Source organism: Artemia sp. Qi Xiang Cuo, chromosome 5 (genome assembly GCF_049724085.1).
Source record: "Artemia sp. Qi Xiang Cuo chromosome 5, ASM4972408v1, whole genome shotgun sequence".
In the NCBI taxonomy this organism is placed as follows: domain Eukaryota; kingdom Metazoa; phylum Arthropoda; class Branchiopoda; order Anostraca; family Artemiidae; genus Artemia; species Artemia sp. Qi Xiang Cuo.
Genome location: NC_142798.1, coordinates 45,383,708 through 45,400,256, shown reverse-complemented (window position 1 = coordinate 45,400,256; position 16,549 = coordinate 45,383,708). Strand labels below are relative to the sequence as shown.

Sequence of the window (16,549 nt, the reverse complement as noted above, 5' to 3'; positions counted from 1 at the left end):
ATTCTTTTCTCAGATATACCAATTAAAAAACTTAAATGCTCAGTACTGAACTGTCAACTATTTTTTCCACTCTGGGTATTAAAAAAATCGAGAACAATCATACAAGAGAATCTTTCAGAGATGACTGCCCTGGACGATATGTAGTTCACTGTTATGATGGACCTTTAAAAATATTGATTTTAGTCGATTTCTCTTTAATTACTAAAAATGACATATATGTTTAGTTTTTGTTCCCAAGGTGACAGTTTCCGTTGCTCAAAATTATTTGCAGAGGAAGGGTGTGGGGCAGGATGCCCACATGGCTCACAAACGATATGGTATTAAAATAAAATTGTACATAAAAAAAGGGCGGTAATATCAGAACGACATAGGAGGAGGTAAACATTAGACGTTGAACTTGCTTATATCAAGATTTTTAATCAAAGGAAATCATTCAGAGGAAGACAGATGATTAGCTTTCAAGAGAATAAATATTTGACCTCTTCAGAGTTTCATCAAATGAGTTGAAAGCAAATAATGATACAACATTAATTCACTGTCATAGAAAATCTAATTTTCGACTGCCGAAGATATGAAAATTAACTTTATTCTGCTTTCAAGAACTTGAAAAGTCTAAAGACAATAAAAGATGAGACAATCTGATGAAAATGGTGTTACGTCTCTGGGGTCAAGTTTTGTAATTTTAAAGCTTTTTTACATGAAAGGAAATTGCCTATTTTCTAAACTTAATCAGCTTACAAGACTAACTAAAACACAATTAGGTTTAAATTCTATTTTAACTGCTGAAACAGATTCAGCTTAAATTCTTTTGATATACTACGTTAACAGACGTTAACAGAGGGCTTCATGATGCTGCTTCTACTACAATATTAAGCATTTACATAAAAATTTAGTTGTCCCTTGGATAGATTTATTAATAAGTAACTAGTAAGATCCATTTAGAAAAACTTTACACAGTAGAATTTAGTTAGAAAATATTAATGCAAATCCTAGTTGTACTGAAGGAACTTTCTTTGGAGTTTAGCCATTTTCTTGGTATATTTAATGCAAATTTAGTAGTATTTATCAAAAAGTTCAACAGACTTAACACTTTGCTATATGCCTTTTCTCTATACTATATTTTCACTCTGACACCTGCTCTTATTTTCCATAAAATAATAAAAAAAAACAGATTTTTTCGATTGAGATAAAGAGTGATATTAAAAATTAAAACGAACAAAAAAAACCCTTACTCTTTGCTCCCTCCTCAACCCCTTACTCTTTGCGCTAAAGTTTTATAGTCCCTTCAAAATACTTCTTATTCCAAAGAAACGGCCATTATGTTGGGTAGTCGTTCTAAAAATTGTAATAAAAAGTTAAACTTCAACGTAAAAAGTGAGAAGCTGAGAAGGGGGCACCCCTTCTGATATAGAATAATTTCCCTTCGTTTGAGTTTTAATGTCACTCTTAAGTTTCATTTGAAGAAAGATTCGTTTTTTCTCTCATTTAATTTCATTTCGTTTTGAAGTATTAAGTATTTTTGGATATATCACCAGGATTTTCGTTCACTTCATAAGAAAAGGGAGAAATTTCATATTTTACGGATAGTAGGATATGCTGAGCATCACCAATAACAAAGAGCCGCTTTTAAGAGGTCAGGGCTCTTTCGAAGGTTTCTCTCCTTGTGCTACCACTTGTTGAGAGAAAAACATATACGCATAGATACACAGCTCATTCTATCAACCTGAAGCAGAAAACTCTTAAAAACAGCTTAATTCGGCTTCGCTCATGCATGTGGAGCTATGCCCCAAAGAAGGTTATTCCATCAAAGCCATCTAAAGATTCCTTCAAGCAAGGTTACAACAGACACAAAAATATGGTGTCAAATATATGTACTCATAGACACAGCTCACTCTATTAATCTGAATTAGAAATTCATTAAAACAGCTTTATTCGGTGTCACTCATGCATCTAGAGCTATGCACCAGAGACAGTTATTCCATCAGAGCCATCTCGCGACTCCTTCAAGCAAGGTTACACCAGACACAAAAACATGGCGATTAAAGCAGATTAATGACAAGCGATACATCGGGTACTTTCAACTTACATGGCCCTGCGAAAGAAATCAGCATTTCCAAGTTACTAATTCATGCTTATCTTTACAAATGTTAATAATACACGAATGGTCAAATTGGCGCTTTTTCGACCGTTCCTTTATATTTGTGTCTGGCCTACACGCATTTTGATGGTCAATGACATGAAGAAGGAACGTTTTGAATACTTACACTACCGTATAGCTTTATTGATTGGTTTGGCATAGAAAAAGAATTGCAATATTTTTCTTACTTTTGGTTTTCTCACCCACTTGTTAGGATGTTGCATAGCGTTTAGTGCACTGATTTTAATAATCAAGTTTAGTTATTATTCATGTTTTTATGGTTTGATTTCAGCTTTTCTTTAATTTCATGTTTTGCTTCGCTGTGTGTTGGTGATATGCACTGGAAATTATGGAAGTCTATCTAGAATTTCATTACAATGGGTTTTAAAATCTTAAAGATTCCCAAAAATCTCCTTACCTTTTAGCGAGTGCTTGAATCCAGTCGATGTTTTACAAAGAACAATTTTAGGTTTTGCGTCAAACAAGACGCGGTTCTCTGTTCTGACGGCTGTTTCACATAGATAATCATAAAATCGATCTTTCACAAACCCTGGACTGCCGATGATAATGCACCGAACGACGTCAAAGTTCAAGTGTCTTAGAAAGGCTTGTAATACGTTTTCGTAGAACTTCTCTAATGCCTGTAAAAGGGAAAAAGGCTGGAAGATAAAACATAATGAGCACAAATTAAACGATTTAATAGCACCATACCTACGCTGAAAAATGTATCCCATAAGACATACTAAAAGATAGTACACCAAGACAAAGCATGAAGAGAATCTGTTCGCATAATTTTATCCAAGTCACTCGATAACAGCTCTCGAGAGGCAATATCGGCTCACCGACTTTATCACCCATGTCACGCTAAATGGCTGTGTCTGATATTTTCACACTTCAGGGAAAATTTCTACAGTATGATACAAAATCCAGCGCTGGATATTTTTAAAGTTTTGGAAGTTCACTTTGAAATAATCCATACTAATTTTTAAAAAAAGAACATAAACCAACAAATAAACACTAACTTGAGCGCAACGATTAGAAGATTTCTGACCTGAAGCAAGAAGGGTGGCATTTCCTGATCGCAAACAAAGTTCGTAGGTCGAAAGAATATTCAATAATTTATGGTTTTAAAAAAAATTAATGTAAACAATCTTACCCATGACGTAATTACGGAACTTGCATCTCGCAGAACAGACTTTTGATTCAGAAACACTGAAATTCAGTAATTCTGATTGATCTTGAGTAATCCAGCTGAGTAATCACTTATGTAGGTTGCACTCGGATCTATTTTCTCCAAAAGACCCCAAATTCCTGTAATTTTGCTATAGCTTTTTTTAATTTCCATGCAACTTGCCTATTTTTTTTTTTTGGATTTAGGCCACCACAAAAATACCATATCCTCCCCTCCAAAATAAGAGTTGTTGAATACAGCCAATTTCATGTTTTAGTGACTGCACTACCATGCTACTAAAACCATAAAAAATCACGGCAAAGAGACATGAATCATGTTTAAAAGGCTTAAGAATGTCTGAATGCGATACCTGTCCTTAAGTGATACTAATAAAAAAAAACCTTTTCCCCAAAAAAAATTTCAAAGAAAAGTAAAGAGCCATTTAAAAACCTAAGACGAGCAGAAATAAAGTCCTAAAATAATTAAAACTTAAAGCAACCAGGTTATTGTGCAATTTGCGTTTTTTTGAAAACTTTATGTATTTCGAATAACGTCTTATAATTTGTCAAAGCATCGCCTAAAAACAAAAATAAATTTAAATCATCATAATAATCAGGATGAGTGGAAAAAATAACGAAAATAAACTGAATGTTTTATATGTAATGATAGTAGTTCCTGGAAATCTCAGCAATTCAAGATTCTATTTTTCATCATTCTTTCATTTTTCAATGTTATAAACATAAAAAGAAATGCTTAAAATTTGACTTAATTATTAGTTTTAATTTTTGTTCCTTTAAAGATTTGTTTATTTATCTATATCAGTGTCTGTTATCTTTATGTTTGATGCGATTATTTACTTTGATTTCTATCCGTTTTACGAATTAATTCATTGATAATAATTTCTGCTGGTTTTAAATTTGAATTATTATAGGACTTTTTGCTCGTCTTAGGTTTTCACATGGCTCGTAATTTTTTTTTTGAAACATTTCTTTGTCGTAAAAGGTTTTTAAAATTAATTTTTGCTCGTTTTTTATTGCCACAGTTTTATTATTGGTTAATATTATTAACAAGACTCATTTTATGGTAATTTTGGTAGCCTGGACTTGCAAAATAGCTTTATATATAGTTCAACATCCCCTCAACATTGATTATAAACATCAACTCAATACCCCTAGCCAGTATTTTTTTCATTAATTTTATCCCCTCCCCTCCAGCATTCCCTAGAAGCCTCAAGTTAATGCACATAACCGTTCATGAGAGCACAATTTTGACAACCTGGATGCACATAGTGCCTTTTGTTTTTGTTCGACATCCTCCTCAACATTCCCCAAATATTTCAGTTCACTTAAAAAAGCTTAAAACAGGACTGGAACTTTCTATTCCAATCAAATAAGCCCTTCCAAAGTTATTCTTTTGACAACCTGGATATACATAGCGACTTTTGATTTTAGTCCGTTATTCCCTGAAATTTTCAACTTACGCTAATACCCTTAGCCGTTCATGAAACATCGAAGACACGCCTTTCTGACAACCTGGATGCCCTGGCTGTCTTTTGACTTAGTTCCACAACTCCTCAATGCTCCCTGAATGTTTTAACTTAAAACCCTTTTGCAGTTTCTGAGATATTACAGATACGCCCTTTTGACAACCTGGATGTACATAGTGTCTTTTGATTTTGTTCGACTCCCCCCTCAACATTCCACGAAGGCTTCAGTTTAATGCCCTCTGCTGTTCCTGACATATAGCAGATATGTCCTTTAGACAACCTAGTTAAACGTCATGTCTTTTGACCGAGTTCGACTATACCTGAAAGTTGAATAAATAACAATTTATGTTATTTATTACCTTTGCTCTAGGACCTATGGTGGTCATGCCACCCGCGGAGTTATTTTTAGTGGAATTCCGACTATTTTGAACAAAATGGCTATCTCAAAATTTGATCGAATATCACCGGAAGTTGCGGGTGGCCAGGCAGCGAAAAAGAGCAAAGGATGGGACTGTTTGCATTTTAATCACTTTTACTCTTAAAAAGTTCGCTAGGACTTTCAATTTTCAATCGAATGAGCCCCCTGCGAATTTCCCACGACTACTCCTTCCATATGAAGTTGCTCTGGGAAAAAACAAATAATAAACTCGCACTCTTAGCTGTGAAGGGTTATGGCTCTTTTCTACAGGTAATTAGAACGTTACCTCTGAAACATGTAAAACATTGGTGCAACCGTACCATCACCACTGTGGATCAGGGCGTCTTGAATAATTAACAAGCTAGGGTAATTAACAAAATTGGGTCCTTGAAGGAAACTCAAAAACTGTTAAGTCTTACTGTTAAAAAAAAATTGAAACTGTTAAAACTAATAATAGGTGTACTGTTCAAAGGCAAATTAGACCAACCCTGGCTTCTACACGCTACACTTTAAAAATAATAAAAAATAGACTGGGTTAGCTTTACAGTTTGGGGTAATGTAACAAGGTATTTGTTAGTATACATAGTGTATTTTTGAAAGTAACAACATAGACTGGGTATCATTAAATAGAGAAAAAAGCTGAATTAAAGCAGAAACAGTACAACTGTTTCTGCTAGAAACCCTCCTAGAAGGAGCATGTCTAGGAACATATTTTTTGCTTAAAAAAGAAATCTTATCGGGACATAGCAATTTGAATGTTTAGAGGGGGTCGAGTTCATCTTTAGTGAAGAACCAATACCGGGTTGTTGCTCCCGCACCACATTCTTTGGCAAAGTCAACCTAAGCTGCTGCCAAAACAGCAGCAAATACAGTTACTTTGATCAGGTAACATGGATCTTGTTTGCTTTTTTCTTGCACTCTAGTAGAATAACGCATGAAGAACAATAATGATTATTTTAAATGAGTAAGCTGCTTTTTAAAAAGCCTCTTTGCTTTCATTTTTTCATAGCTTGGAAATAAAGAAAGTGGCACCCAGGTCTAGCAGCCTATAGCCCAAGGACACACTTTTACGGGAAATCAATATCACATAGGAAAATAAAAGAAAAAAAGAAAAAAAACTTCCTCTCATGTCACGATATGAAATTGAATGTTTGTTCCATGACTCCAAGCAGCTAACAAGGAAAGAATACAGATAATCAATCAAGGTAAAACATGTCAGGTTAGAGCTCTTTCTAGGAAATAGAACATTCTCAAAAACTTAAACTTTACTTAGCCTCTGATCTATTCGAGCCTTTTCTTGATGTCATGACGTCCAAATAGACCTTAAATTAGAAGTAGTGCCTTTGTGAAAATACCTTTTTTATTGGACCTTCTTTGTCATTATGAAAGACATAACGCCGTACCTTTGTTTCTTTTAATTGTTCAGGTGGTGGGACAAAAACTTCTTTTTCTTCCAACGTTTTATCTAGTCCAGGTTTTGATTTTCAAAGCTATGGTAGGCATTGATGACCTTATTCATGTCAAAATCCCAAACCCAATCATAATCGCTATCATTTTCAATTTGTTTGGTTCGTTTTACCTCGGCTTTTCTTTCGTCATTATGAAATACATATTACCGAATCTTTATTATTTTAACAAAGGTATAGTAGGCAATAATGACCTTATCCATGTCAAAATCCTAAACCCGATAATCATCAATATCATTTTAGATTTTGACACGTTTTGATTCTTGCTGCCCAGGTTGATTTTCATTGACTCGCTCACATGTTCGGTGTCGCATGTAACGTTTTTGGATTTTGATTACTTCTGACAACTTAGCGATGGGCTTTCCTTTAGCTGCCCGTATTGGTGTTGTCGCAATTGATGGTCCAGGTTGTCGATTTTCACACCTTATTACGTTTGATAGTTCAGGTGTTGGTTCCTAAGATTCATTATTTATAGTAACTGCAACTACAAATTTTCGTTTTTTGGATCTTCCAACAGACATTTTGTTGGATAAATGAATGACTGCATTTGGAATCTCACTCTTCACGAATTTTCTCAGACTTCTGATCCATCTAGATCATTTTTTTATGCGAGAATATCCCAAGATACTAATTTCCTTGAAGAAATATGGAGCCGTTTTCGAGAACTGACAAAAAATCAAGTCTGGCTCATGCCCTTGAATTCAACTGTAAACAGTGGTTCGACACCCTAGAAGAATTGGCACTGTCCAAAATGTTTTCTGTAATGCGAATAGGCTTCGCACAGATTCTTGTTTTTGGTAATTAATTAAAAAAAACTTTTTTCACAAAATAAGTTTTTCAAAGAAAAGTAAAAAACTTCATTAAACAAAAAATGAGCAAAAATAAAATCAAATAATCTACCAAGCGTGAAACTACCACAAATCAGAATCGATAAATAAATGAAACCCAAAACGAAAAGAAATTACAATAAATAACCGAGTCAAACTCAAAACGAGCAGAAATTAACATAAGTTTGGCGCAAAACCCCTATGCCTTCCAAAGGGCCAGAAAAAAATTTGCACTTCACTGAAAAAATATGAATGATTTTACTTTTATAACTTTAATAAATCAAAATATATTAACATTTTGACTACTAAATATCAGTATATGTATATTAAACTGACAATGCACATTCATTTGTATGAATTTCCAATTGAATGAGCCCTTTTTCAAGTTTTTACGACAAAGATTTCAATAAAAACCTTATAAGCCCCCAGGGCATAATTTACAACCCTTGCCCTGAGGGCTCTGGGGTGGGGGGTTGTCATCCTCAAAGACCGAATTTCCAGAACTTAAAACTACGTTGAATAAAATGTCTCTCTCAAAGTTTTGATTAGATGTGTTTGAGGAAAAGGTGGGCGTGAGAGGCAGGTTAGTTGGCCTCTAATCACTTTTGACTATTAAAAAAGCGACTAGCCCTTTGAATTTCCAATCGAATGAGCCTTTTTTAAAGTTTCTACGACAACACCTTCTATAAAAACCTTATATGCTCCCAGGGCGTAACTTACATCCCTTGCTCTAAGAGCTGTGTGGGACTGTCCTCAAGAACATAATTTCTATCTGGAAATCAACTACGCTGAACAAAATGGCAATCTAAAAATTTTGATTGGATGTGTTTCGGGAAATGGTGGGCGTGGAAGGGGTGTTAGTCGCCTTCCAATTACTTTCGAATATTAAAAATGGCACAAGCCACTCCAATTTCCAATCGAATGAGCGCTTTTCGAAGTTTCTACGACAACTTCTTCTATACGAAGCGCCCTGCTCTAAAGGAAAAAAATAATAAATAGTACATTGTGCCAACATCGTTCTTATATGCCCCCAGGGCATAACTTAAAACCCTTGCCCAGAGAGTTGTGGCGGAGTGTCCTCCTCTTTACTTAGTCCCCGTTTCTTGTCTCGTTCTCGAGTGTCCCCATTATTTACTTAGGCTGCGCGGTCGCGCTGCCTATGATTTATACAACAACTTTCTATATAAGCCTTATATACCCGCAGGGCATAACTTACAACCCTGGCAATGAGGGCTCTGAGGGGGCTATCCTCCTAAAAGACCTAATTTCCAGAACGTTCAACTACGTTGAACAAAATGGATATCTCAAAATTTTGATTGGAAGTGTTTTGGAAAATGGCGGGCGTGAGAGGGGCGTTAATCGCTATCCAATCACTTTCAACTATTAAAAAAGACAATAGCCCTTTCAATTTCCAATTGAATGAGCCCTTTGAAGTTGCTACGAAAACGCTTTCAATAAAAACTTCATATGCCCCAGGGCATAACTTGCAACCCTTGCACTGAGGGCTCTTAGGGGGTTATCATCCTAAAAGACAAAATTTCCAGAATATTCAACTACGTTGAACAAAATGGATATCTCAAAATATTAATTCGATGTGTTTGGAAAAATGGTCGGCATGAGAGGGGCGTTAGTCGCTATCCAATAACTTTCAACTATTAAAAAAGGCACTAGTCCTGTCAATTTCCAATTAAATGAGCCCCTTTGAAGTTTCTACGACAAAGCTTTCAATAAAAACTTTATATGCCCCCGGACAAAACTTACAACCCTTTCCCTGAGGGCTGTGGGGGGAGGAGTTGTCATCCTTAAAGACCTAATTTCCAAAACTTTCAACTACGTTGAATAAAATGACTATCTAAAAATTTTGATTGGATGTGTTTGGCTGAATGATGGGCGTGGGGGGTGGGGCTAGTGCCCTCCAATCACTTTTGACTATTATAAAGGGCACTAGCCCTTTGAATTTCCAATCAAATGAGCCCCTTTTGAAGTTTCTACGACAACGCCTTCTACAACAACCCTTGCCCCGAGGGTTGTGGGGGAGTGTCCTCCTCAAAAACATATTTTCTATCTGGAAATCAAATACGCTGAACAAAATGGCTATCTCAAAATTTTGATTGGATGTGTTTCTGGAAATGATGGGCGTGGGAGGGGCTAGTTGCCCTCCAATCACTTTCGACTATTAAAAAGGGCACTAGCCCTTTGAATTTCCAATCGAATGAGCCTGTTTTGAAGTTTCAACGACAACGCCTTCTATGAAAACCTTATATGCCCCCAGGGCAACTTAAAACCCTTGCCTTGAGGGCTCTGGGGGAGTGTCCTCCTCAAAAACATATTTTTATCAGGAAATCAACTACGCTGACCAAAATGGCTATCTCAAAATTTTGATTGGATGTGTTTGGGGTAATGATGGGCGTGGGGGGAGGGGATTAGTTGCCCTCCAATCACTTTCGACTATTAAAAAGGGCACTACAACTTTCAATTTCCAATCGAATGAGCCCCTTTTGAAGTTTCTACGACGACCCCTTACATGTGAAGTGCCCTGCTCCAAAGGAAAAAGTTATAAATAGTACATTGTGCCAACATCGTTCTTATATGCCCTCAGTGCATAACTTAAAACCCTTGTCCCGAAGGTTGTGGGGGAGTGTCCTCCCCAAAAACATATTTTCTATCTGGAAATCCACAACGCTGAACAAAATGGCTATCTCAAAATTTTGATTGGATGTGTTTGGGGGAATGATGGCTATGGAGGGGGGGGCTAGTTGCCCTCCAATCACTTTCGACTATTGAAAAGGGCACTAGCCACTCAAATTTCCAATCGAATGAGCCCTTTTCGAAGTTTCTACGACAACCCCTTCGATACGAAGTGCCCGGGTATGAAGGAAACGCGCTGCCTATGATCCTGCAGATCCAAAAGCTCTTTGTGAAAGATTCTAAAATCAGTTAGCAGAGGATTTCATTTGGCATGCAAGACAAAATAATTTATCTGAAGATCATGCAGTAAAGCGTGCTTATCGTATTATTGCATTAAAGTTAAATACGATAGCAATAGAAGGTCGAAATTTTAGTTTCTGGGTGTAAAGATACGGAATAGACAACACTGAGACCTATGAAAATGACCAAAGCTTGGAATTTCTAAATTCTAGTGAGTCAGCTATTATTACTGGAGATAGTTTGTATCGGCTTCTGCAAGGAAAACAGCTTGATATTGTTGTCAATATTTTACAGACTGTCAATGATCCTAATTATTTTGGAAAATATATTTTTTCATAGATGTCAAGATGGTATTGGTAAAACATTTGTTTATAAGATCTTGCGTCACATTCTATGTTGAAAAAATTACAAAGTACAACGTATGGCTTATACAGGGATAGCAGCAACTTTATTGCCAGTTGGACTAACAAATTCGGCTTGAAAATTCCACTTTCCTAAGATTCTGTTTCCTGTATAAGACCTGGTTCAAGCAAAGGTTTAAAATTGGCTCAAGTAGATAATTTCCTACTTGACGAAGCACACATGCTTCCCAAATATGGCTTACCAAATATGGATCAGTTGTTACGGTCTATAGCAAATCAAAACTTACCATTTGGTGGAAAAATTTTAGTTGCTGGAGGTAATTTCCGAAAGTGTTTACCAGTTCAACCCTGAAGCAACCACGGTGAAACACTCGATTTATCAATAAAAAAGTCATCTTCGGAAGAATTTCAATTTGACATGTCTTTTTTTTCAGAAAAATATGCAGGTCGATCCTGATAAGGAGGCATTTCCAACGTACATCCTCGAACTGGGAAATGGAAATCTTCCTAAAAACGAACTTAATGAAATTGAATTACCAAAAGATAGAATTACCAGTGACAATTTAATTGAGGAAGGGTTGGGGTTCCACCCCTTGTTTCTTTTCTTTTCAGATAAATGACCAATTTTTTTTTCTGTAATTATATTTGCCTGTAAGATAATTTTTAATCCTAAATTGAACTCTGGTTGCTAAGCTAGATTCTTTCGCAAAAAGTAAGCATTGAAGTTAAATTCTATTTTGGTCTTAAGGGTCTGGGCCATTGAAAGATAAAATTACGAAAAAGTAAAATGATTTTGGACGTTGATTTAGAGGATTGGCCAGGGCCAAGTGAAGGTCCACCTCTATGCAAATTTTGTTTTACAGATCGAATATTATTTTTTAGTCTACATTGAGACCCCGTTTGGGGAAGTCTATTCTTTTTTGTTATATGTGTGACCTTTGGAAGATTAAAAGTAAGCTATTTTCTACAACTGTGTAGACTATTTTTTCCAGGAACCCAGCCAGGGTAGGAAAAGAATTACGAGATACCTTCATTATTATATCGACAGGGGGGTCCGTTACCTTCCAGGGAGATAGCTAGATTTTAGTGGTGACCCGAGTTGGGTGCACCCTTGGCCTTAGAATTTGGCCGTTTGACCGTTCGATCACGTTGTCATACCCTGGGGAAGGGTATACTGTAAATTGGGTATTAACAAACCCTATATTTACAGAACCATTATGGCATACGGGGGCATCCCATTATAATATTTGACGCCGCCAGGGGCTTTTCCCTCCAGTAAGTGGTGTAGCACCATTTTTGCACCAATAAGTGGTGTCACCTGTACCTTACCACACGAAAACTGGTGGCAGTCGTGGCTTACCAGTATAATACTGGTGGCAGCAAGAAAGGTCCTATTGGTAAACCTGATGGTAAAAGAATTTCCCGTTTTCGAAGAGACAAGTTGAGTTAGCCTACATAGTAGCCTATTGTGGTGGCATATAAAAAAATCGCGAAGAGAAAAAAAATTTATCAGGGCTGTACCTAGTTAGACAATAATAAGAAATAAAATTTAGGAATCAATATATCACGCAACTAATTAACTTGTAAGACAAGGGAGGCTGCGCCCCCCACATAAAATCAGCAAATTTAAACGCAACAATTTTTCACGAAAAGATAAGAAGAGACATTGGTAAAAGAATTTTCATCTAGACAGAAAAAGTATTTTGAAGTTAAATAAACCTTGAAGTAATGGCGGAAAAACGAAAGATTCACACAAGGTCAGAAAAGGGACAAGAGTTGAAAGAATTGGACATGAATTCGAAAAAAAACTACTGCGGTAAACCAAATATCGTATTAAGACCCATAATTGTATGGGACTCCCTCTGGAAATGCCCTAAGAAAAACACCATCAGATACAACCATATTTCACTCAGGGGGTGAAATACACAATTCTGACACGTGTGAAGGGAGAAACATTCAAAAGAAAATCAGTAATAGGGTGATCTCCGGTACGAAACGTGGAAGGAGAAAAGAATTTGCGACAGATTCAGAAAGAATATTCCCAGAAAGAGAAAATATAGTTATGGCACGAACAGACTCAGAAAACGAATTAAGAGGATATAAAGACGGAGAGAATCCGAGTAGACCGAGTAGCAGTAGTAGTAGAGGCTCAATTTCCAGCAGGGGCTCGCGAAAAAGTACTCAAGTAGATATGACACAACAGCTTTTAAATTTCTTGAAGGAAGAAAGAATAGCAAGAGAAAAAGAAAGAGGCTGATAGAATAGCCAGAGAACGAAATGAGGAGAAAAATAGAAAAGAAAGAGAGAGAGAGAGAGATAGAAAAGAAAGAGAGAAAGAGAGAATAGCTAGAGAGAAGAGAATATTAGAATAGCTAGAGAACAAAAAGAAGAGGCTGCTAGAATAGCCTGAGAACGAAAATAGAAGGAAGATAGAGAAGAAAGAGAGGACATCAGAATAGCTAGAGAACAAAAAGAAGAGGATGATAGAGAAGAAACAGAAAGAAATAGAGTAGCCAAAGAAAAAAAGAAGGAGGCAGATAGAGGGGAGAGAAGAGAACTAATGCAAATAATTGCAGGGAAGAATTCCCAGGAGCCACGAGGATTGTCCAAAGTATGTTGAATGCATACAGTAAACCTTCAACCAATGAAAGAGATTAAAGAAGTACATTTATACCTATAAAATTTTGAAAATTAAAATTGAACAACTTCGGAATTAAATGGATAGCCGAGAGAAAATTGGGCGACAAAAATACAGCCCCTCCTTAACTACAAAGCACAAATTGCATATAAAGCATTACCAATGCACTACTCGAAAGATTTTGAAAGGATAAAATAAGCCATTTTTGAAAAGTTTCAACTTTCCCCCGAGTACTTTCAAAGAAGTTTTAGAAACGAAAGAAAAGGAGACAACAAAACTTATAAAGATTTCGGATGCAAATTGAAGGATTTGTGTTCAAAATGGCTAGAGTTAGAAAATTATAGAATGTTAGAAGACACAGAAGGGATAAAGGAAAAATTGACAGAAGTGATAGATAAAACAGTAATGGAAAATTTTTTAGAAAACACCCACAGACAATTGAAAATATATTTGAAAGAAAAGAACCCAAAAACAAGCGAAGAAATGGCTGAAATCCCCAATAGGTGGACTGAAATAAGAGAGGAAGTTGAGGACAAAGACATATTTCAATAAAGAGAGTAAAACAGAAATAGGCACTATAACAAAGCGCAAGGGGACTTAACTTGCTATGACTGTGGTACTACAGGCCATTTTGCAAGAAACTGCCCCAGTAAAGATTACCTAAAACCACATAAAATGACAGCCTGGACCATGGCCCATAATAATGAAAAAAATTACGCATTTGCAGAGTCGTATAAAATATACGAAAAATTTGACAGGAAATTAGTTAAAACGGCAATTGATTCTTGCAGTGACCAAACTTATGTGCTAACTGAGCTATTTAATAGAACGGAGATAGACCCTAAGAATAAGATTACAACAGTACGTTATTATGGAGATAAACACTCATGCACTTCGGCTTGGGTTAGAATAGAAATTGCAAAGAACGACTGTACAATCCAAAGAAAAACGATAAAAGTAGGCTTAGTACCACCGCTAGCAGTGAATGTTTTAGTAGGAGGAGACTTTGGGGATATCGTAAATCTCCTATCCTTAAAAGCGAGTTCTTTAAACAGTTGAAAAATTACAAAACTACACTAAGACGGAAAAATATACAACTTCGTTGACTTCGGGGGAAGATGGACCGACCCATAAAACAAATCGGGAGGCTGTGCCCCCCCTGTCGGAAAAATGAAACACTCTATACTCGTGTTCAAAATGTTGATAATCCACAAAAATGGGATGCGGAAGTAAAAAGACGACGTAATACTGAAAATAAGACGCGCGAGAATGATTTTTCGGGAAAATTTCCAGAAAATGGAAAACTTGAGAACACTTTTAACGAGTGTGAGACGCAGAAATTTTTTTGCTAAGCACTGATTGTACCAGAGAAAAAGGAGACGAAATTTATTGTACGCGCTTTTCGTCGTAAAGTTCGAGAAATTTTAGTACAATATGAAAAACCAAATGCCGGAGTTCAGTTCGAATTTGATGACGAAATAATTGTTTCTGCGGTAAAAGTAAAGAAGACTAAAAGAGAGAAAAAAGATGCAAAACGAAACTACAACAAAGAAATGCAGTCAAAGATAGTGGACGCTGGAGTCCAATAAATATGTAATGATGATTTAATGGGCGCAATGGAAAAAGTTAAGAAAAATGAAAAAGAACGAATAGATGCAAAAAAGAGACAAAATTTGGAGATTCAGCCTGCAGAAGCGAGAAATAAAAAGTTGGATGGGCTGTGCCAAGCTAACATAAATAATAGGGGGGATAACAAGGGCCAAGACCCATGGGGAATAGAACAAGATGATTACAAAATAGTTGAACGATTTACAACGGGTTGGGGAAACGTTGGGAGATATTGAATGTCTGGTTGGATTGGAAAAACTGGGGAAGAAGTCTGAGATTATTACTATCAACTCAAAAGAGATTTCGATCCTTAATGATGGGGAGAAATCCCTTGGGGACGATCCCCTGCGAAGAGTCGTGAAAGATTGCCCTTTTCCTCAATGTACAACTGGCGGACAAGTTGTGATCCCTTTACCAAGATTCTGCCTCTCTGATCTGGAGTCCTTGGGGGATACTCTCTCCCACTCACATCATATTTCACCCAAACCTTTGTCCAGTAACCCTATTCATAGTTGTTACTCTTCATGGAATCGACCATTACTTCCGGCAAAGTGTATTCAGTAGGAGATGTATCCAAATTCACATCAGTAGAATAGGTATAATGAATTCTACCAGACGTATAGGAATTCCCATGCTATTCTACGAGACGTATAGGAAAACATTTCTACGAGACCTATACACCTTTTCAAAGAGGAACGAGTATAACTTGATTGGTGATTGGGATTTGAATAAAAGGAACAGTTTTCTTTACAATTCATATTAGTAATGCCTGAAATCATGAATTAGAATATTTAATTAGCTGTTTGGGTTTTCAGACATAGTTTTTTAGATGTTCATGGGTGTTAGGTTCCTGGAGGGTTTTATACTGTATAATACACAATTGATGATTTGCACAGTGTTGTCAATTTTAAATAGTTAAGAAATTATCAAAAAAAATTAACAAGAAATGGCTGAAAAGTGTTTTGAGGGAGTTGAGTTGCACGAGAGTTCAGTTACATGCGGATTCAGTTACACGGGGATTAGTTAACTGGGGTCGAGTAGCACGGAGGTTCAGTTGTACAGGGTTTCGGTTATACAGGGGCTCAGTTACATGGGGGGTTCAGTTGTCCGGGGTGTCGGTTATACAGGGGTTCAGTGACATGGGGGGTTCAGTTATTTTTTCTGATTTTGTGTGTTTTCGCAAGAAAATAACTGGTCTTTTAGCATACTTAGCCATAGCTACCTGAAACTCTGCATAAATATCTTCATTTTTAATCTAATTGCGTAGGTACTAAAGGAACATTGAACATTTTTTCTGATTCTGTGTGACCACCCGGCGCCCCAAAGACTCCTGAGCCTCCATTATAATACTTTTTAAGGTTTTATTATATCTTTTCAGAATAAATTATTATTTTAGGGAATTATTTCGGTGAAACAGTTAGAGACATTTTGAAAGATGATTTTAGAGGAGGATTTGAGGGTGAAACTCTGTGGTTGTTATAATACACAAGTTCCATTTGAACGGTGTT

The 16,549-nt window shown here is 36.4% G+C and overlaps 1 protein-coding gene across 1 annotated transcript in view; it reads right to left on the bottom strand.

Annotated features, from left to right (window-relative positions):
- Positions 1 to 16,549, bottom strand: part of pelo (pelota mRNA surveillance and ribosome rescue factor) — a 495,594-nt gene that overhangs the window by 146,178 nt on the left and 332,867 nt on the right. The window contains exon 7 of the mRNA XM_089088867.1: positions 2,556 to 2,778. Within this exon, the coding sequence (XP_088944993.1) occupies positions 2,556 to 2,778 (223 nt within the window). The remainder of the gene's footprint in view (positions 1 to 2,555; positions 2,779 to 16,549) is intronic.